This window comes from Coenobita brevimanus, chromosome 60 (assembly GCF_032717465.1).
Source record: "Coenobita brevimanus isolate Jiangsu-jjx chromosome 60, ASM3271746v2, whole genome shotgun sequence".
Classification (NCBI taxonomy): Eukaryota; Metazoa; Arthropoda; class Malacostraca; order Decapoda; family Coenobitidae; genus Coenobita; species Coenobita brevimanus.
Genome location: NC_137013.1, coordinates 32670425 through 32693410, shown reverse-complemented (window position 1 = coordinate 32693410; position 22986 = coordinate 32670425). Strand labels below are relative to the sequence as shown.

Below are 22986 nucleotides of genomic sequence, written 5' to 3'. Positions count from 1 at the left end.
AAAACATACTAAGTATGGTGAAAACATCCATTGTTACACCTTAGTAACACTGTTGCCTCCCAGTCGCTAGACAGCAGTCTCTACCCCTTCCTCTCAGTATCACTTCCTCACTGTCAGCGATGTTTCCCTTGCAGCATCAACAGTTAAAAATACGTTCATCACTGATCACAATTTACTAAAAACAGACATTCATCTCAAAACATGTCGAGAATGGTGAAACTATCCCTTAGCAACACTGCTGCATCCCAAGCGCTAGACAACTGTCTCTACCCTCTTCTCCCAGTATCACTCCCTTACTGTCAGCTGTTTTCCTTGCAGCATCAACAATTAAAAATGCATATTTCTCTTACCAGGATTTGCTAAAAACAGACATCCATCTCAAAACATTCGAGTACTGTGAAAACATCCATTTTTGGTCTTAACACTGCTGCCTCCTAGTCGCTATGGTACACACACACATGCACACATGTACACACCACATGCAACATTCGCTCGCCTCTGAAACATTTACATCAGTCAGTTTTGGAGTACCCAGTGCCTTTATTATATGCCAAAAACATCAAAATGTATTTGGTTGTTCAATATAAATATCATCACTTAAGGACATGAAACATCTCAAACAATTTATTCATGCAAACATCGTCAGTGCAAGACTAAAGGTGTACAGCACCATTGATCCTAAATTTTCCATGGTTGCATCTGTCATGATCACCTAAAACCTATATTCACTTCATATTACTGACATGGTGAAAATTTCACTCGTCTTCAAATTCTGAGAATTCATCACTACTTCCCCCGAGTCCTGAAGCATCACTGGAAGTCATCACCTCAGTCATCATCACTGTTTCACTGTCACTTTCATACAGTAAATGGTCCTCAGTACCATCCATTGAATTGCTTATACCACACTTCATACGACTTTAACCTGGCAATCGTTTTAACTGAGCACAGGCGATATTCAGACTCGGGGCATTTGATACAGCCCACGTTAACCCCCTCAGTACATGTTTCCTGAACTGAATAAAATCATATGGCGAGCATGAATAAACTACCCTATAAAATACATTGCTGGGCTGAAGGGATTATAATAAGCGAATTATCAGTTCCCTAGCCTGTCTCTTCCCACTCCTACTTCCTTAACTACACCCACACCAAACTCTCACCTACACCTTAGGATTCTGGTCATTTCGGCCGTAACGTCCAAAATGGAAAGCGACTTTACAACCTAACCTAACCTAACCTAACCAATTTGGACGTTACAGCCTAAATGATCCCCACTGCTGATCATGAGAGCTTTGCTTAGGCAGCAGAGATGCAGAGAGTGAACGTTGTCAATCATTCTGATTGCTTCGTCTGCTAAGAATACAGCAGAAATGGCGGATGCTGATATGAATGCCCGTCAGGAACTGCTATTTCAGATATTGCATCAGTTATGCTACTCAGTGAATTTTATCCTATTTTCATAACAAAATACTGTAACTGGGTGTGGCCTGAGTTGCATAGACATTGCTAAAGTACTTCATTTGGCTGAAAAAGTGAAGCTGTAACTTCAGGCAGTACTGTTTAACGTTACAACTGTTTTTCCTGTTTTTCATTATTGGTATAATAAGACTGTTCACTTCTATGATACTCTTGTCAGGCATGAAACAAAATGTCACTAAGAGAAGCCAACCATATGAGGGTGATTGAATTTCCATATGCGACAAAAATCAATTCTGATGACTTGTCAGGTTCGCTTGCCAGCATCTCTCCAGTATGACTGCTTTGCTAGTTAGTAAGTGGATGGCAAGCAAAGTGGTTATGAGTGCCTTTCAGAAGGTTAGCAGACAGTTCACCAGTGAGCATGTTAGCTTGCTAGGGTAGGGTGTACGCTAGACGCTAAACTGCTAAGTTGCTAAACCGCTAAACCCCTTGACGGTATTGGCCAGTTGAGCTGAAAACAAACCGTGAATGCTTTGTGTTCTTGAACTTGCGTGGTTTAATATCTGCTGCATATATACACTCACAAAATGTCACAAAAGTAACTGACCTAATTAGGGTTACTGAATTTCCATATGTGACGAAAGTCTGTTTTGATGACTTGGCAGTTTCACTAGCCAGCTTCTCTCCAGTATTATTGCTTTGCCAGTTAGTGAATGGATGGCAAGCAAAGTGGTCATGATTGCCTTTCAGAAGGTTAGCAGACAGTTCACCAGTGATCATGTACGTTAGCTTGCTGGAATAGTGCGGATGCTAAACTGTTAAATTGCTAAACCGTTAAATATCTTCACGATGTTAGCCAGTTGAGCTGTAAACAAACCCGCGAAAGTTTTGTGTGTTTCTGATCTCGCGTGTTTCTTAAATCTGCTGCATATACACACTAGTGTATATTATTTTTTAAAATAAAATCAAGTCTGCATACTGTAGAAAACACCTGTGGTTGCTAAGCAGTGAGATGATCATCTTTATAAGAGTTTCTTCTCAATGGAGCCAAACTAACCTGCCTTAGCCTAGCGTGCAGGACGCATGGGGATATTTTAAGGTAACTTTGAGACAAAAAAGTGCATCTTACATGCCGCGAAATACGGTATTAACTAATAATAATAATTTAAAAAATATTAAATTACATTATCTCTGCTGAAGCATTTTAAGAAATGCTACTATCCTCCGTCCCTCCCGCCTTCCCCCAGCAATCCAGAACCCTTGCAACCTGCCCGAGCCTCCCCATCCCTTGTCCAGACATACGGGAAGCTCCCAAGACCACATGTCCCTTGGACTGCGCAGTGCGCAATCCACAGGACATGTGCACAAGGCAGGTGCGAAAGAGCAATATTGTGTATGGTCTTGTGCGGTGCACAATGCGCAAACGATATTCACTAGAGTGCAACTGTGCACAATTGTGCTTTGCGCAAGTGTTTGCGCACCTGCCCAGCACTGCTAATTAGAATTGAGCAAAGCGACTTTGTGCAGTCACAGGGTAGTGTTTGAGGGAGCAGCTGGTGGGAAAAAACAGGTTTCAGTTGGTATGGTGCTTTACCCCTTGTGGCATGCAGGGCCTCAATAAATATATACAGTACAGTCACTATTTTCGCGACATATACTCTCACAAAATTTCGTTTCGCAATGGCAAGGGAATGTTTTTTTCCTAGGAGTCTTGCAATTTTCCTAAGACTTTCGCGAGCCCCCGCATCTCCGCAATCACTTGTTTTGAACGAACCATCGAGGAGACGTTGGAAACAGACGAACAAATCAATGATAACAAAGTTCAGGAACTCTTACATGTCCCACCAGGTAAGCTAACATCTCGCCAAATCATAGACTTGCTGGCAACCACTGCTTGTTTGAAAGAGCAAATTGAGGAATGTGATGGGAGGACAGAGATCGGGGACACTTTCCTCCCGATGGTGGATCGACTTCTGGCTAATTACAAGCTTTTCAACGCCAGAGTTCATGCACGTCATCAGATTCTGATAACATCATTCCTGTCCTCTCATATTCAACAAGTCCAGGCTATGGAGAACATACAGGCTGGGGAGGACAAAGGTGCTGTGGACAAGGACATTGACGACATTGGGGAGCTTGAGTTCCCACTGGATTTTGAGGGCTTTGATGCTGAAGCATCGGGAAGTGGTGGTGTGGGGGACTTAACAGTGGTGGCAGGGAGCAGTGAGGGGGCAGGTGGTAAAAAAAAAAAAAAATAGCCACCGCTCTCAGCCTCGGAACTCATCTTCAAGTCCCATCAAGCAGTTCAGCCTAATTGTCAATGTTAGCAAATTCTTTGTTCAGTAATACATTATATGTCTGATTAACTGTATCTAATTTATAGTAGGGGTATTGTGTCATTAATGGATAGCTAAGGGGGAATGACGTGGCTGACCCCGGAACCAATTACCACTTATAATGTGTAAAGTATACGCATAAATTTCGCGAGTTTAAGTTTCGTGACGCAATTGCAGTACCAATTAGGCAAGAAAATAGTGACTGTACTGTGTATATATATATATATATATATATATATATATATATATATACAGCAAGCTCGCCCCCAACGCGTGGGATTCGTTCCTAACGTGGCACGTTCGGCGCGAAACCGAGAAGTTTTAACTACTCCTTATTTTGCTCCCTAGATCCCCTAAACATGGTCTTTTGCTGTTATCTGCCATTGGTAATCAATATGAAGCACTGTAAGTGGCTAGAAGGTTTATTTAATGTTATAACTTACAAAAACAGTAATGCACAGCAAAACTTCAACATACAAATACGTAAACACAAGGCAACATTCCGATGCCAAAACCAATCGGTGTCGGAATGTTGCCTTGTGTTTACGTATTTGTATGTTGAAGTTTTGCTGTGCAGTACTGTATTTGTAAGTCATAACATTAAAAAAACCTTCTAACCACTTAAAGTGCTTCATATTGATTACCAACGGCATATAACAGCAAAATACCACGTTTAGGGGACCTAGGGAGCAAAATGGTTTCAGGACTATTCGCTGTCAAGCCAGTTCGCTGTCATAACAATAACAAGACAACATAGACTTTGATGGATCCCCCTGAAATATAGTTATTAAAGTATTGATTAATTAATAATAAGTATATTTATAAAAGTATTGATTAATTAATATAAGTATATTTATAGAATGACGGGGAATCATCCAGGGTGCGAATTGTCCTGACGGGGAATCGTCCATGTTTTGATGCGGAATTAACATGACGGCGAATTGTCTCGGAACCCACTGATCGTGGGTAATCATATAAATCAGGTTAACTGGTTACAAAGCTTTATTCAATGCTTTAACTTTCTTTAAGTGCTTTAACTTACAAGTGCATACCAGAATAATAAATATTTAACTTACAAATACAGTACTGTGGAAGAGCAGTACAGCAAATATTTAACAAACAAATAAAAAAGGTACTATTCCGACGCCTATCAGATAAACTGGTTATAAGACTATTTCTTGCTTGAACATTATTTAATAGTACTTTAACTTGCACATAAACTTACCAGAACAGTACTGTATATATTTAACTTACAAATACAGTACTGTGGAAAAGCAGTACAGCAAATCACATCACATGATCAAAACAAACCGTGCGTGCTGAGCTGATGATTGAGGATTTGGCCTTTCAAAGGCCTCTCTTGCATAAATTCATAGTTTTCGTAATGGTTCTTTAATCTTACGTTGTCTTATACGTATCCCAGCACTAACCGCGTATAAGTGCGAGCGCGTTCGGCGAGAACGTGTTCGGGGCAAGTTTACTGTATATATATATATATATATATATATATATATATACTACGTATTCACCAAAGTACTGATTCTGGGAGCAGCTCTACGCTATGCAAACATCAGAAAACAAATGACATACTATCCTGATAGTACTTCTTTCTAATACATTAACTCCCGATTTTCCCGTTGAATCTGGTGATGTAATTATTAGTTTATTCTCAGAGTCTCCATATCATTTTATTCACCCTGGAGGAGACTTTTGCAATTGCCCTGGCTAGATATAGCCTTCACTGACCCTTTCACATACACAACTCTCCTTCAAAGTGGATAATATTAACTGGAGGTAACAAGATTAAAGCAAAAAATTACATGACTGTGCTGAAGACATTAAACATTTCTCTTAACACTCTTCACTATATAGCTGTTAGTCAAAATAAGTGCCAAGAAAAACATGAACATAAATAGATACTGATTATTCTCTAACCTCAAGTTGTATAAGAAAAATTAAAATGCAAATACATTATTACCTCCAGTCCCATGTCATTCTGCAGATCTTCAGGAATATAAGTGTAGTTCTCCCAGTACTGAATAAAGTTGTCAAATTGGTAAGTGTAAGTCAAAACCAGTACTACCATCTGGTACACTATCACTGTCAGCCAGAACCCATACAGGAAACTTCGCCATGCAGAATATGAGAGCTGAAAAGAAAGTTGGAGATTAGGCAACTCTGGTTTATTGGGATGGCTAAATTAGATGTCATTACTATAATAACAAGAACATATACACAAAAATATATATATATTAATCTCTGTTGGCATCATTTGGGAAGCAGGTTGTAGCCTACACCTTCACCCTCACATTGCACAATTGCACACACAAAGCAGAGAGTGAGGGTTTTCTTTTAAGCAAAGTCAGGTCTGTTCAACTGTGCTCAACTGGAAATTAAACTGAAACTCTCCCTTCCCTCCCCTGCCTTGTGGTATGACTATAGAGGGGAAGAGACCAAGGGCTACAATAGTTGCATTGTGCCCAGTGGCTATCACAAAGAAAGTACTGTTTCTCCTTAAATTCTTCTTGACTTGGAGGAGCCAGGGCTTTAGGCAACTCTGTCCATCTATGACCTCTTCTGAGCACTCTCTAGATGGCTGGCTAGCAGGGTAAAATTTATTATACAACATAGGCTGCTACAGGCCAATAAAGCTATACTTAACTACTTTTCACTAAGAAATGGAGTGAATAAGATTTTCAAATATATCAAAGACAAAGCAAAAAAGTATGAGACCAAAGAACACAAAGGCCAATGAAATAATACACACATCACTCAAGCCATCAAAATTTTTGTTCCACTGAAAAAGACTGCTATACTTTGGTTATCTTTTTTCTTACAACCAATTTACAACAGAAATGCAATTCTTGTCATGAACATCAGCATATATTCTTCATCTACCTTTTTTTTGTTCTTTGTCATATTCACTTTGCTTTCACAACTTCCTCACTGTATCTCTTGCACATTCATTTACCATATACATGTAAATTAATTTTCTTCCCATATTCAAATTTACTCTCATATACCTTCTTTGCCATCTTAGGCATGATAGGTGGTGGTGAACATCCTCCACTCACTTGATGTAGTACTACCTTCTTCTTCCTTTCCCATTCTCATTTTATCTCTGTGTCTGCCTTTCTACTTCACCCTTTCCTTCCTGTTACTTTTTATTACACTTCTTTCCACTTCAGGTGACTCTACACTCAGCAACAAGCCTATCGGTTTCTTGGAACTCACAAACCCATTTACAATGTTGGTGGTAACGATATTGTCAAATTACAGGGTGAAGCAGAGCCTGCTATGGTGCCCCTCTTAACTGGCCGGAGAGACGCAAATGTGTGAACATCCAAGAACCAAACCTTCACACTACTCCCCGAGCGTCGCTGAAGTGATGCACGGTCAGCCATAAAGGAGCATTACTCCCCAGCACAGGACAGCCCTGTATGGCTTGTTGCTTGCCTGTGGATGATGGGTCTGCTCAGCCAGACAGATTGAGGTTGTTTAACAATAACACCACCAACAGCAACAACAACTACCATACTTATTTCCTTTCTCTCCACACAGCCATATCATAGGAACACTCTCCTCAACTCTCCATGCAATCAGCTTCCTAACCCAACAATTTCCATGAATCACAAAATTTCTTAACAAATCCAGTCTACACAGTCCACATATAAATATAATAAGTAATGTTGCTCTCAGTGACTGCCTTTTCCTTTCTTCCTTCCTCTTCTGCCTTTTTTTTTCCTTCATTCTTTCCTCTTCTTTCCATCTACAGGTGACTCTACACTGAGTGAAAAGCCAAATGATTTCCTGTACACCAGGAAACCATTCATTATGCTGGGTGGTAACCATAAAACCAAATTATGGCACCTGCTGGTTTAGTGGGTAACTATGGAACTCCAATCAGACTCCTGGGGGTAGGGGGGTTTTCAAGAATACTCCCCCAGTACCCCTGCTTGTCGTATGAGGCGACTAAAAGGGTTGGTGGAGGGTCAGCGCCCCTCTCCGGAAAACAGCTAACTAAAAAGACGAACAAGAAGCCTTGGACAAGGACTGACCAAAAGATGACGACCGAGGACCAGACAAAGGACATGGTATGGATCGCAACATGGAATGTAAGGGGTGTGAATGATGAGGTGAGAGAGAGAGAGATCGTCCAGGTGCTTGATGGTGCGAAAGTGGATGTATGTGGAGTAACTGAAACTAAATGGTGAATTGAGAGTGTGAGAGAATCGGAGTATGAATGGAGTATGTGCTGGAGTACGTGACAATGAGGGGGCAAAAGAAGGAGTGTGTATTGTTGTGAGTAAAAGATGGAAGAAGAACATAAGAGCATATGGATCAGTTGGCTCAAGGATTGTGTGGGTAAGATTGAAAGTTGGAATACAAATGTGGGCGATTGTGTGCGTGTATGCACCAACGCAAGATCATGCAAGCAGAGTGAGAGAAGGGTTCTGGACAAATGTGGAAGTGTGCATGGAAAAGTTTGGAAGGAATGAGAGAGTGTTTTAGATTGGTGATATGAATGGTAAAGTAGAGAATGTGAAGGTGGATTGAATAGTTGGTGAGTAGGGTGTGCCTGCTGAAACAGATGAGAATGGCAGTGTGTTATTGGACATTTGTGCCGGGAGGGGGTTGGTGATAGCCAATACCCTCTTCAGGCACAAAATTATCCACAGGTATACATCACATGTGATGAGAAGGGTGGGTGGTGAACTGAATGAAAGGAAGGCAATGACTGATTATGTGTGTGTGGATGAAAGGATGCGAAGATGTGTAATGGATGCAAGAGCATATAGAGGCTAGGGGAGTGGACTTTCTGACCACTACTTGGTGGTGGCCAGAATCAAGATCTAAGTAAAATGGAGAAAAGAAGGACGGGAGGAAGGAGTAGTTGCAAGGAGAGTGGAAAGGTTACAAGAGGATGAGAAAAAGGCAGAATATAAGAGAGAAGTGGAGGAACGACTGGGTAAATATGAATTGGAGCAGATGGGGGATGTGGAAGGTGTGTGCAAGATATTCCTAGTAGAAATATGTGCAGCATATGATGTGGTGTGTGGGGTGAAGAGAAGATGGAAGGGGGTGAAAGGAACGGCATGGTTGAATGAAAAGATGAGACAGGCTGTGGTGCAAAAGAAGAAAGCATATAATGAATGGATGAGAAATAGGGGCGTGGAAGAAGTTGAGAGGCAGAAGAAAGAGTTATATGTAGAAAGGAAGAGGGAGGTGAAAAGATTAGTAAGAGAGTAAGAAGAGAGTGGATGAGGAATTTGGAAGGAATTTGAGTGTAAAGTGGAGGGACTGTAAGAAAACGTTCTTGAAAGAGGTAAAGAGAGTAAGGAAGGGTGGCAATGAAGTTAGTAGGGGGGTGAAAGATAAAAATGGTAGAATACTAATGGAGAAGGGAGAAATAGTGAGCAGATGGAGAGAACACTTCAAGGAATTGTTGAACATAAAGAATGGAAGTAATGCAAGTATAAGTGGCTGGGGAATGGCTGGGAGAAGGAGGGACGTGAGAAGACAGGAAGAAATCAGTAGGATAGAAATTGTGGAAGCAATGAAGCAAGTCAAATTGGGGAAAGCCCCAGGAATTGATGGAGTGTGTGGTGAAATGCTGAAGCCTGGGGGAGAGATAGTAATGGAACGGAAGTGGAAGATGTGCAGATTGACCTGGGAGGAAGGTAGAGTCCCGGAGGATTGGAAACCAGGTATAATTATTCCCTTGGAGAAAGGAAAACGGGAAAAAGAAGTGTGTGGTATTCATAGGGGCATTTGTCTTCTTAGTGTAATAGGATAAGTGTATGGTAGGATATTTATTGACAGAGTTAGGGAAATAACAGAGGAATTAGTTGGAGAAGAACAGAGAGGCTTTAGGAAGGGAAGAGGTTGTGTAGATCATATATTCATTTTTAGATCTTTAGTGGAAAAATTTCTAGAGAAGGGAAAGAAGTTGTATGCGGCCTTCATGGATTTGGAGAAAGCATATGACAGGGTGGATAGACAAGGATTGTGGAAAGTATTAAGAACATATGGAGTAGATGGGAAGCTGTTGAATGCTGTGAAGAGTATGTATGAGGGTGCTATGGCTGCAGTGCATGTGGATGGTGAACTGAGTGAATTTTTCTCTTTGAAGGTTGGGTTGAAACAGTGATGTGTCACGTCTCCATGGTTGTTCAATCTGTACATGGATGGGGTAATAAAAGAGATACAAGGTAGGGCAGTGGATGTTGGTTTGGCCCTAGTGACAGAGGGCAGTGTTTGGAAACTACCTGTACTGTTGTTTGCAGATGATACTGTGTTGTTAAGTGAAGATGAAGGGGAGCTGCAAGGCTTGGTGGATGTTTGGGAGAGTGTGTAAGAAACGGAATCTAAAGGTGAACGTAGGGAAGAGTAAAGAGATGGTCTTTGAGAGAGATGAAGTCAGTGAATGTACAGTGAGGTTGGATGGTGAATGAAGTCAGTGAATGTACAGTGAGGCTGGATGGTGAAGAAATGGAAAATGTGAGTAAGTTTAAGTACTTGGGGAGTGTGATGAGTAAGGATGGAAGTTTGGAGGGTGAAGTGCTTGATAGGGTACAACAAGGAAGAAAGGTTGCTGGTTCCTTGAATGCATTGATAAGAAACAGGGAAGTGAGCATGGAAGTGAAAAAGTTACTACATGACAGTATTGTGATACCAACTCTAATGTATGGAAGTGAAGCTTGGACACTGTTGGAGGGACAGAAGTCAAAGGTGAGAGCAGTGGAAATGAGTTATTTAAGAGGAGCCCGTGGAGTCACATGGAGAGACAGGCTGACAAATGAGGATATAAAGGAGCATTCTGGTGTGGATGTGGATGTGACAGGAAGCATGAGGAGGAACACACTGAAGTGGTTACGCCGTGTGGAGAGGATGGACGGTGAGTGACTGACGAGGAGAGTGTATGTGAGTGAGGTGGAGGGGGGGAGAGGGAGGGGGAGGCCAAGGATGAGATGGAGGGATGGAATGGAGAAGTATATGAGAGAGGGGGCTGTGAGTTGGGAGCAGGGCAGTGAAATGGCGAGGGACAGGGCGAGATGGAGGCTATTTGTTTGTGGCCACCCCGAACGGGATTAAGGCATCTGGCAATAGATAGATAGATAGACAATCAGACTCAGCCTGTGCATGTTTATATCCAAGGGGTGATTGGGGTTTATTGCTCACATAATGCCACTCAGGGATAAGTCTGGCTGGTCACTCTTATCTTGAATGTCAGTACCAACTTGCCTTGCCCCAGGCTCCTATGCTCTTCATGGGACAACAAAGGATTAGATGAATGAATGAATGAATGAATGAATGAGTGAATGAATGAATAATAATAATAATTCATTCACTCGATGTAGTGTTGCTCTCGGGTGCCTTTCTTTTTCTCTCTTCCTTCCTTCTTTCCTTCCATCCTCTTGTCTTTCCTTCCTTCATTCTTTTCTCTTCCTTCTGCCCATGGGTGACTCTATACTGAGAGACAAGCCGAATGGTATCCTGTACACCAGGAAACCATTTATTATGCTGGGTGGTAACCATAAAACCAAATTATGGCACCTGATGGTTTAGTAGGTACTTAGGGTGCTCCAATCGGGTTGAGTTTGTGTAGCTTTATATCCAAGGCGTGGTTGAGGTTTACTGCTCACGTAATGCCACTCAGGGATGAGTGTGCCTGGTCACTCTCATCTCAACCCGTGGATTGCGAGCCACAGCTCAGGGTGTGCTGGCCGTGCATCACCACTAACTACTCCTCCCCTCCGCAAACTTATGCATGGCGCTACGCAAAGATGAGGAGAGAGAGATTTTTTTTTCTTCACCAGATGATGCCCTGGATTTTCATCTTCAAGTTTATAATAAACAAAGACTTTTTTTTTTTCTTTTTAATTTTTTACGCACGAAGGGGTGGGATAAAAAAAAGTTACCGTAATTGCGCAATCCACGGATTAAATGTCAGGACCAACTTGCCTAGCCCCGGGCTCCTATGCTCCCCATGGGGAAACACTGGATTAGATGATGATGATGACTACGACGACAACAACAATGATGATGATGATGATGATGATTGATGATGATTGACGACGATGACGATGACGATGACGATGATGATGATGATGATGATGATGATGATAATAATAATAATAATAATAATAATAATAATAATAATAATAATGATGATAATCCATCCATCCATCATCCAATCCTATGTTGCTCCACAAGGAGCATAGGATAATGATAATAACAACAATCTACCTATCTGAAGAGAGAACCTGTATTATTACACAGGAAAAAATCATCAGAGAAATTACCAATATGCCGGGAATCGAACCCGGGACTCTCAGGTGAGAGCCAGGCAGCATACCACTACACCACGACATTTCATAACTTCACCACCATTCGACAAGTCCGGGCCAAAGGCGGTGGCGGTGGACTCATCACCCTGGTACACAAATCCATCAACTTTGCAGATACCTGTGCACACACAAAGTCCCTTCTCCCCCCACGTGACACCACAACAGAAATACAATCAATTAAATTATGCACTGGCAACAAATCACACATAACAATCGGTAACACATACATTCCCCCCCAATCGTCCCCCACAGTACCACACAATTACTCTCCACAGATACACCACATCACTAACATACCCAACATCATCCTGAGTGGTGATTTCAATGCCAAGTCGTCGGCCTGGCATGTCAACAACCCTGACATAGACAGAGGGCTGGTACTACAATCCCAGACAGACCACCTTTTCATACTAAACAGTCTAGACCAACATACCCATATCCCACACCAAGCCCTCTTCCTCCCATCATCTCCAGACATCACCTTCTGCTCCCCAAACCTCGCTCCCACTACATCATGGAGAGTGTCAAAACCCTAGGTTCTGATCACCTCCCAATCATCACTACCAAAACCAGAATCACCCCAGCTGGCCACAAACACACATACACTAATTATAAGGGAGCCAACTGGGAGGCCTTTGTAAATGAAACAGAACAACATCTCAAAACACTAAACAGTACACCCATCACAAACATCAACACCGCTGTGCAAACTTTCAATACAGTTATACAAAACGCAGACAAAAGACACATCCCTAGAGGCAACAGGAAGAGACACAACCCCAACTTCACACCAGAAATTCAAGGCCTCATCAGACAACAGGACACACTGCGACACTCCCCAACACCCCATACACAAGACACCATACAACAAATACAAGAACTAAACACTCAAATAAACAATATCAGAACAGCAAATGCTAAACTGGAAAAATTACCTCCAAACACTTGACCACAAAACAAACATCAGCAAACTTTACAAAACACTAAACAGCATCACACTTTCCAACAGCAACACCACACAATCACACGCTGCCATCACAACAACAGACACCATACCCTCAAACAAACAACAAGCAAACACTCTCATCAATCACTTTTCACAAGTCAGCCATCTAAAATCCCATCCCAAAGACCGACGTATCATCCGACGTAAGAGACAGTTCCCCACATACCCAGACTACACACCTTTCACTTACAACCAGACGAAGCACATCATTAACAACCTCAAGCACTTATCTGCCTGTGGACCAGACAACATGAGCAACATTCACCTTAAACACCTAGAACCACAAGGCATACAAGCACTCACTAACATATCAAACTACAGCTATGCACAGAACATAATACCCAACATCTGGAAGCATGGCAATATCATCACTATTCCTAAACCCAACAAAGACCCCACATTACCCTCCTCACACCGCCCCATCACACTCCTCTGCACTCCCTCTAAAGTCACTGAACGACTGGTACTACAACTATGGTCGTGGCACGCGACTCTGAGGTTGTTATTATCGTGCTCTGGCAACTACCATTCAAAAGTGCGTCTGATTTCATGTATAATATGAGACTCTTGTGATTCGTGTATAATATGTTCGTGTATAATGATATTCGTGTATAATATGAAACAAAATCGGATGCACTTTTGAATGGTAAGTTGCCAGGGTACGATAATTACAACCTCAGACTCGTGTGCCGCAACTACAGTCACACCTCACATTCCCCTTGCCCATTCACAACATGGCTTTAGGCCACTACACTCCACACACACCCTTCTTACAGACCTTACACAGAGAGTTTTCGATGGCATGAATTCAGCTAGGCCACCACACAGAACAATCCTAATCACACTAGACATTAGCAAAGCTTTTGATGCCATCCCCCGCCACGACCTCACAAACAAAATACTCAACACAAACATGCACAATAACACAAAAAGATGGCTGGCAAACTCCTTAGCAGGCAGATGTGCACACATAACATTTGCCGGTCAGTCTTCTAACATCAGAAACTTCACAAACGGCGTCCCCCAAGGATCTGTTTTGTCCCCTACACTCTTTAACCTATACATGCACAACGTACCCACACCCCACACACCACAGATACACATAGCTTCCTATGCAATGATATAACACTTACACGTAAGCACCAAAACGCAAACACAGCTGCACACATCATTCAACCTCACCTCAACACACTACACGAATGGTTCACCACAAACAGGCTCAAAATAGCCCCAGCCAAATCTACAGTGACTCTTCTTACAAGCTGGACTGCAGAACACAGTCACAATCCACACCTCACCATAAACAACATTCCCCCACCACACACATGCACACATCCAAAATCCTTGATGTAACATACATCAGTGTCATTTAAACAACACATCACAAACACTAAAGACAAATTAACACCAAGACTCAATGCCTTAACGTCACTTGCCCATACAACATTTGGACACAACAAAGAAACCACCACCACAGTATACAAATAATATATACGTTCAGTGATTATGAATTATGCAAGCCCCGCTTGGGCTTCTAACCTCACTAAAACATGCTACAACACTCTATGGACCATATAGAACAAGGTCCTAAAAATAATCACAGGAGATACAGGGGTGAGGTTAGTCACTGACCTGATAAATATGATTATTTATGAGTGTGCTGTCCCAGATGATTGGCTGAAGAGTGTAATGGTAAATGTGTATACGGGGAAGGGTGATGCCCTGGAAAGAAGAAATTATAGAGGTATAAAGCTTTTAGATCAGAAAATGAAGATAATGGAGAGAGTTTTAGAAGGTATGATTAGAGAAAGTGTGAATATTGATGAGATGCAATTACGGTTTATGCCAGGTAGGGGGACCACTGATGCCATATTCATTGTTCGACAGCTTCAGGAAAAATATATTGGTAGGAGAAGGGATCTGTATTTTGTTTTTGTTGATCTGGAATTCCTTCATTCTTTCCTCTTCCTTCTGCCTATGGGTGACTCTACACTGAGTGACAAGCCAAATGGTTTCCTGTACACCAGGAAACCATTTATATAACCAAATTTTTGGCACCTGGTGATTTAATGGTTAATTATTGTGCTCCAATAGGATTGAGCCAGTGAAGGTTTATATCAAAAGGGTGGTTGGGGTTTATTGTTCACATTATATATACCACTCAGGGATAAGTGAGGTTGGTCACTCTCATCTTAAATGTCAGGACCAACTGCCTAGCCCCGGGCTCCTACGCTCCTCATGGGGCAACGCAGGATTGGATGATGGATGGATGGATGGAAAAGGCCTTTGACAGAGTCCCTAGAGAGGTGGTGAAGTGGGCAATGAGAAAGCTTGGCTTGGAGGAGTGGCTGGTTAGAGTGGTTATGGCTATGTATGTGGGTGCTCGCACCCAGGTAAGTGTGAATGGAGATTTGAGTGATGAGTCTTCCGTGAATGTTGGTGGGCATCGGGGGTCAGTTCTGAGTCTCATATTGTTTATCATGGTACTTGATGCCCTCTCACATGACTTTAGAAACGGACTCCTGTGGGAGATGTTGTATGATAATGATTTGGTGTTGATTGCAGAGAACGAAAGGGAGGCGGAGGAAAGGTTTAGGAAGTGGAGAGATGTTATGAGGCACAATGGATTAAGGGTAAATGCAGATAAAACAAAAGTGATGATATCTAGGGTTGGTGGCAGTACTGTCAAAGAAGACGAAGAGTGGCCGTGTGCAGTTTGCCACAAGGTCGTGGGAAGTAATTCCATCTTGTGCGGTGTTTGTGATAAATGGGTGCACATGAGATGTAGTGGTATCAGAGGTAGACTGCGAGATAATGCTGATTTTATGTGTACGGCGTGTCGGGGAGAGCAGGTGGAAATTGTCAGGCGTGAAAGGATTGAACTTGCTGGTGAATCTCTTCAGTGTGGAAGAGTTTTGTTATTTGGGAGACATGCTGTGTGCTGGTGATGGGGCTGGAGCTAGCTCTGTGGCTATGGTGAGAAGTGGTCGGAAGAAGTTAAGGGAGTTCTTGCCTCTCCTGATATTGAGAGGATTCTCCCTACATGCTAAGGGGTCCTTGTAAGCAACACATGTTAGGAGTGTAATGCTGTATGGTAGTACCATGAGACCTGGGGATAAAGGAGGAGGATATTCGCTGGCTCAGACGTACAGAAATGACAATGATTAGGTGGATGTGCAGTGCGTCCCAGCGTGCAAGGTCTGGGGGGGGCTGGGTTTATGATGGAAGAGTTGAGAGGTAGGATGGGACTGGAGTGTATTGGTGTTGTGATGAGGAGAGGTAGATTGAGATGGTTTGGACATGTGGAGAGGATGGGGGATGATAATTGGGTGAGGAAGGTGAGAAGTGTTAATACTGGGGGTGGGGTTATGAGGGGTAGACTGAGAAAGACATGGGATGAGGTCATTAAGTGTGACCTCAGGGTTAAGGGACTGAACAGGGAGGCTGCAGTGGATCGTCCAGCATGAAGAGCCACAATTAGGTGACCAAAGCCGACGCATGCAAGCATGTTGGAGCCTTTAAAAACGAAACAAAACGCTGCACAGCTACTACACCCACAGACCACCTACACCAAGAAACCAAAGTCCTCAATGTCAAGGATAATCTAGACATGAGAGGCACACAAATTCTCACTGCAGCCTCCACAAACCCACACCATCCATTACACAAAATGGCAGCACATCCATACACACCAAGGAACATCAAAACAACACCCAGCACACGATATCATACACAAATACTGTCATCTCTCCCCCCGACCCACCTCAAACCAGTTTCCAGAAGCATGACCATACTCAAATTACTTGCCGCTCCATTCAATCACTTAAAGACAACACATAGCTGCATGCACGGTCTCCTGATATCCACCTTTCTGAATCCAATCTCCCTCATGAGGATAGGGTCCACCTGGCCAGGCTGAGATGTGGGCATCATCCAGCTCTCTTGAGTTATCAGAAGAGGCTCGATGACTCTATCGCTGATGCCTGTCCAGGATGCAACACAGCACTCCATACTGTTAAGTACATTATGGAAGACTGCATTGCATACAATCACGTGTGCCAGCAACACAACATACACTCCTTGAGAGCTCTGTGGGAAAGCCCAATCTCAGCCGTGGCCTTCCTTAGGGACTCGGGGCTGTTCGGGCAGACTACCTAAGGAACAACTACTACTACTACTACAATTCAGCATTCGTGAGTGATTAGTCTCCACCATGTACTGTTGAGAAAATTTATGAAGTTCTCATCTTTAGAGAATCGGCGACATAAGGTGGCACAAAGTAAAAACTCATACTTTAATTCCACAAGTCGATCCCTCTCGTGTCCGTGACAATTTTCCCTTTTCTCCCATAAGTAGTGGAGGTATATTTCTTTTCCCGCTTGACAACTGATGACTTATTGGCAATTTATTCCTATATAACTTTCCCCCATGACATAGGGGCAGTATGGGGAAAAAAGACTGATCAGAAAAAGATGACTGGTGAACAGCGCTTGGCTCATCATAGTGTATGGGATCATCTTGGTTTTGTAACATCACATCTGGGTGTGCCAAGGAAAGTTTCAACACTTCAGCAAAATACTTTGAAAGTAATAAGACATGGATTAAACTCTCTTCTCCCTTTTACTGGCAGCCACTTTAACTCAATCAGAGATAAGATATTTGGGGTTCCTGGGGAAAGGCCAAAGATAAGCTTTGCTGCCCTGTTCAACACAGACTGAACCTTTTTTAGTAGATTATTTGGAAGGCCAATCCATAACAAGATGCATGAATTAACATGAGGCAAAACCACTGTATGGACCAATGTTAAGGGGCAATGTCTACTTAGAAAATGTTTTAAAGAAAACAGGCTTCTGAAGTGAGGGTTAGTTATTACTTCTGACAATTTGATTAATATCTTTTTAATTTTGTTTCAAGTTGAAATGTACACCTAGAATTCTAGCAGTGATGGCTGGACAAAGTTGTGACTTGTCAGCCTTCAGAATCAGGGCATTATCGGTGTCACCATCCCTTCTGTTTCCCCGAATAATAATGATTTCTGTTTTTACCAACATTCAGTTTCAGTTTTCTCTTTGACATCCATATCTTAATACTGAACACTAGGGATTCCAGTTTATTCTTAATATCATTAATATTAGTCATCTTAAGACAGAATTGCATGTTATTAACAAAAATTATATGACACATCATGTGCATCAAGTAAAGAAGATAAACTACTTGTGTAATCTGTAAGCAGAGCCAAACTTTAAAACAGACCTTAGGGTGACACCAAACATATAGATCAACTACCACACTCCGAGATCTTTCAGAAATGTATGACTTTAGGAGTACAGTAGAAGCAGATGGTCATGGACGCCTTAACAATGCAGATTAGCACAGTTCATAAGCTGCTGTGTCAAAAGCTACTGGGTTCATTACAACAAACATCAGGGGTTCAATATTGACAAAACAGAATTTATATTTTGACCTAACAATCCATAGCTTACTTGGAAGGTGATGGTGAATATGAGGAAGAGGACCATGTACATGATCCTGAATATAACAACTTGCGAGCCCTGGATCCCAAATATGAAGAGCATGATGGCAACCAGCCAGATCCAGAACTTCACCAAAAGGCCTCTCACCCACTGTCCCAGACGCTGCATCACTGGTGAAGTAGTTTGGTCTTCTGGTGGAATACAATTGGTGCGGTATTACAGTACAGGGATTATTCATTAAAAGACAGGGATGTTCCAATATATTACATTTTTCTCTTTACGAAGGGGAATTCGTAATTTGAGGAAACTTGAGAATCGTCTTATAAAGGTAGCAATTGTATCTGAGTAAAGAATTTTTCTGTAATTTACTGTGAGGAGTTTTCCGTGAATGCTGGTATGCACCAGGGGTCAGTTTTGAGCCCTTTGTTGTTCATCATGGTACCTGAAGCCCTCTCACATGACTTCAGAAATGGACTCCCGAGGGAGATGTTGTATGCTGATGATTTGGTGTTGACTGCAGAGAATGAAGGGGAGGCAGAGGAAAGATTTAGGAAGTGAACAGATGGTATGGGGCACAAGGGCTTAAGAGTAGATGCTGATACAACAAAAGTGATGGCATCTAGGGCTGGTGGTGGTACTGTCAAAGAGGGGGGAGAGTGGCCATATGCAATCTGCCACAATGGCATGGGAAGTAATTCCACCTTGTGCAGTGTCTGTGATAAGTGGATGCATAAGAGATGTTGTGGTATTAGAAGCAGACTGAGAGATAATGCTGATTTCATATGTACAGTGTGTCGGGATGAGGAGGAGGAGATTGTTAGGCATGAAAGAACTGAACTTGCTGGTGAGTCTGTTGAGTATGTGGAAGAGTTTTGTGATTTGGGAGGCATGTTATGTACCGGAGGTGGGGCTGCAGCTAGCTCTGTCGCTAGAGTGAGGAGTGGTTGGAAGAAGTTCGGGGAGCTGTTGCTTCTCCTGACACTGAGAGGACTCTCCCTTTGTGCTAAGGGATCTTTCTATGCAGCATGTGTTAGGAGTGTAATGCTGTATGGTAGTGAGACTTGGGCAGTAAAGGAAAAGGATATTCACAGGTTCAAAAATACAAAGTTGGCAATAATTAGGTGGATGTGCAGTGCATCCCTGAATGTGAGGCCTGGAAGGGCTTCGTTTACGATGGAAGAGTTGAGGGGTAGGATAGGACTGGAGCACATTGGTGCTGTGATGAGGAGAGGTAGACTGAAAACGTTTAGGTATGTGGAGAGGATGGGGAATGATGATTTGGTACAGAAAGTGAGAAGTGTTACTGTTAGGGATAGGGTTGCAAGACGCAGACTGAAAAAGACCTGGGACGAGGTCACTGAATGTGACCTCAGGTGACTGAACAGAGAAGCTGCCAGAGATCGAGCAGCATGGAGAGAAGCCATTAGGTGACCAAGACTGGCACATGCAAGCATGCTGAAGCCTTCAAAAATGAATGATCGAACTGTGGACCTACTGGCAAAAGAGGAATGTGAAATAAGTCGACTGTAAAAGTACTGTACTTCATGAAGACAAAAGAAAACTATTCACAAAATGTGGGAAAGCTAATTTTTAGCCTTGTACTGCCATATGTGTAGAGGTGGGTATGTTTCTGATCTAAGATGGCAGTGATTTTCTCTTGCTATAATAAAAACCGAATACAGTGGGCTCACACAGTATTCGAGTGGATGGGTCGTCCACGAACTCGGGCACTGTGGTTTCGCATACTGTGAATACATAATCTTATGGGGAAAATAACATATGGGAGGGACCCCCCTCAAACCTTGATATTTTTTTAACCTTAGTAACATAATAAAGGGAAAATTTTTAAGACATATACAACAGATATAGCTAAAATAACAAAAATATGGTCAGTCATCTTAAAATCAGTAGACGACAGGCCTGATGGACTTAACTAGCAGGGGTTCCAAGGCGTGGCAACACACTTAGAGTGCCCTCATCACACAAACCGCCGCACCAACACATTCCTCCTCATAACTACACTCCTCTTGGGGACCTTCCTCACAAGCCTCTAACTCAGTCACTTTGGCCAAAAACCCCTCGAAGTCCAATATTGACACTACTGACATTGCATCCTCTCCTTCCTCTACAGGAACCGGATCAGACGATGTAGCTGGTTCCTCACTTTCACTTACTTGAGGCCGCCATGTGTAACTTGTTATGAGCGCCTGCTTCCTCTTGTTAATTTCTTGCCTGTGCCTGTCTGTGTAGATGCGGAAGGCTTTGTCGATGTTAACCCATCGCGTGCCGGCTATTTTTCAACCTGTTTTTCTTTTTGGCGAAAATGATAGCTTTTGATGTGGAAACAACGAATTTCACCATTAAAACGTTCACCGAGGCTCGGAAATTAGTTTTATTGAGTCCTGCATACTCATGTACAGGTATAGCCGCTCTCTCACGCTCACCACGTATGTGATAGAAAGCCATTTTCTATGTAAAGTATACTCAGGTATTTATGCTGGGAAGGTATAGCAATGTTCAGTACACTTTTCTGATCACTTATTACTTCAGCATCTATCACAATTTGCATGTCTTTCTCACTGTGAATGCATTATCTTACACTTACTTGAAGACATGTACAACTTGACTTCATTACATATACTCCTGGCACTTACAAGAAGGTATTTACAACTTGACTTCACTATATAGTCCTTACACTTACAAGAAAATATTTACAACATACACTTACAAGAAAATACTTACAAAATGCCTTCACTATGTACAGCACTGGGTGAGGCACACAGGCAGAGTGAGGAAGAGCGAGCGTGATGGGGGGAGAGAGTGAGTATATGGCCCTGATAGCCTGAGGGATGGTAGAGGAACTGTTACCTTACATGCCTGCCAGTTTTTACCTGTGAATCTTGAAAAATGCGGTCACAGTGAAGTTTTTTATTTTAGACCGTTTTAAAACGGCACTTGCACTGGCCGCTGCATTATGTCAGACCATTTTAAAACGGAACTGGCACTCGGCGGGTTAACAAGAACCTCCTCCATTCTTTGCTGACAGCTTTCCTGGTCCTTCAGTTCTTCTTTGAGCTTATCCACTGCTGCAAGGATCTTGCTTACCCTTCCCACAGACAGTTCTATACCGCCCTCCAGCACACTAGGCATGTAGTGCGCATGCGCGTGCATGTGAGGAGGGAGGGGGTAGTTTGGGAAAATAGCGGTTTTGGGCCACTCCTTGTCTCTGCCTTGCATACTGTGGGCTAAACTAGTGCATTTAAAATTTTATGGTAATGATTTTGGTCAATCATGTACAATGCGATTCACGCACTGTGATCACGCGTACTCTGCAAGCCCACGGTACTGCTTTTGTTACTACTAAAATTGGTACCAATGTCTGGCTCCTACAGTTTTAAAAAATCATTTCTTTCATAAACAGCATTTGTACTCATCAACTGCTTACAAGATAACAGGAATTTCCGTAGATATGTTAAACTTTCACATTACAGTAGCCCTTCCATGCAAAGGCATTCTCATCCAGTGTACTGATTATACATGACTTTGAAATATCTAGTTTCAGGTTGAAACATTTTGTGAATAAATGATAACTTCCTCAAAACTTCAGCAATTTTTTCACAGAGTTTAGTGGCCAAGCTATTGGTACAAGAGATGGCCAGTGAGTATTTCACTGGTCACTTGTTATTGTTGGTCTTGTGTGTTCAGGCTGCTCTGCTAATGCTGCAGCTGGCAAGTGCCTCTTGCCTTCAGAATAATCTAAATATTTTCTTCACTGTATTCCTCTTTAGTTCATATTAATCTTTTAAATACAGGGTAGTACCTACATAGCTTTTCATGCTTTGCTTTAACACTTGCACCACTGCACAATAAACATTTAAATAAATGTACATTTGTTGCCATGTTGGTGATCCCTGAATATGTCCCAGTTGCTGAACCAACAACATACCAGTGGCCAGATTTATTAATTTATCTCACTAATTGCAGAAAGGAATGACAGTCTCCAGTCATCCCACTTTTCTAACTTAAAATTTTTTTTGTCATGTCAAATGTAACCTTATCTCTACCCAGAAGATGATAGCCAAATGAATGAGAGAGCTACAAGAATTTCCGACATTAAAAACTAACTACAGTATGTGGTCGGTGGGGGCGCTCACCATCCACTCACTCGATGCAGTGCTGCTCTCAGGTGTCTGCCCTTTCCTCTCCTCCATCCTTCTTTCCTTCCATCCTCTTCTGTCTTTCTTTCCTTCATTCTTTCCTCGTCCCTCTGCCTACTGGTGAGTTTACACTCCCTCTTCTGTCTCTCTTTCCTTCATTCTTTCCTCTTCCTTCTGCCTGTGGGTGACTCTACACTGAGTGACATGCCAAATGGTTTCCTGTACACCAGGAAACCATTT

The 22986-nt window shown here is 42.4% G+C and overlaps 1 protein-coding gene across 1 annotated transcript in view; it reads right to left on the bottom strand.

Moving 5' to 3' along the window:
* Piezo (piezo type mechanosensitive ion channel component) overlaps window positions 1-22986 on the bottom strand; it is a 1050432-nt gene that overhangs the window by 761726 nt on the left and 265720 nt on the right. The window contains exons 13-14 of the mRNA XM_080275143.1: window positions 18599-18780; window positions 5737-5907 (exon numbers count right to left, since the gene is read on the bottom strand). Coding sequence (XP_080131269.1) covers window positions 5737-5907; window positions 18599-18780 — 353 coding nt within the window. The remainder of the gene's footprint in view (window positions 1-5736; window positions 5908-18598; window positions 18781-22986) is intronic.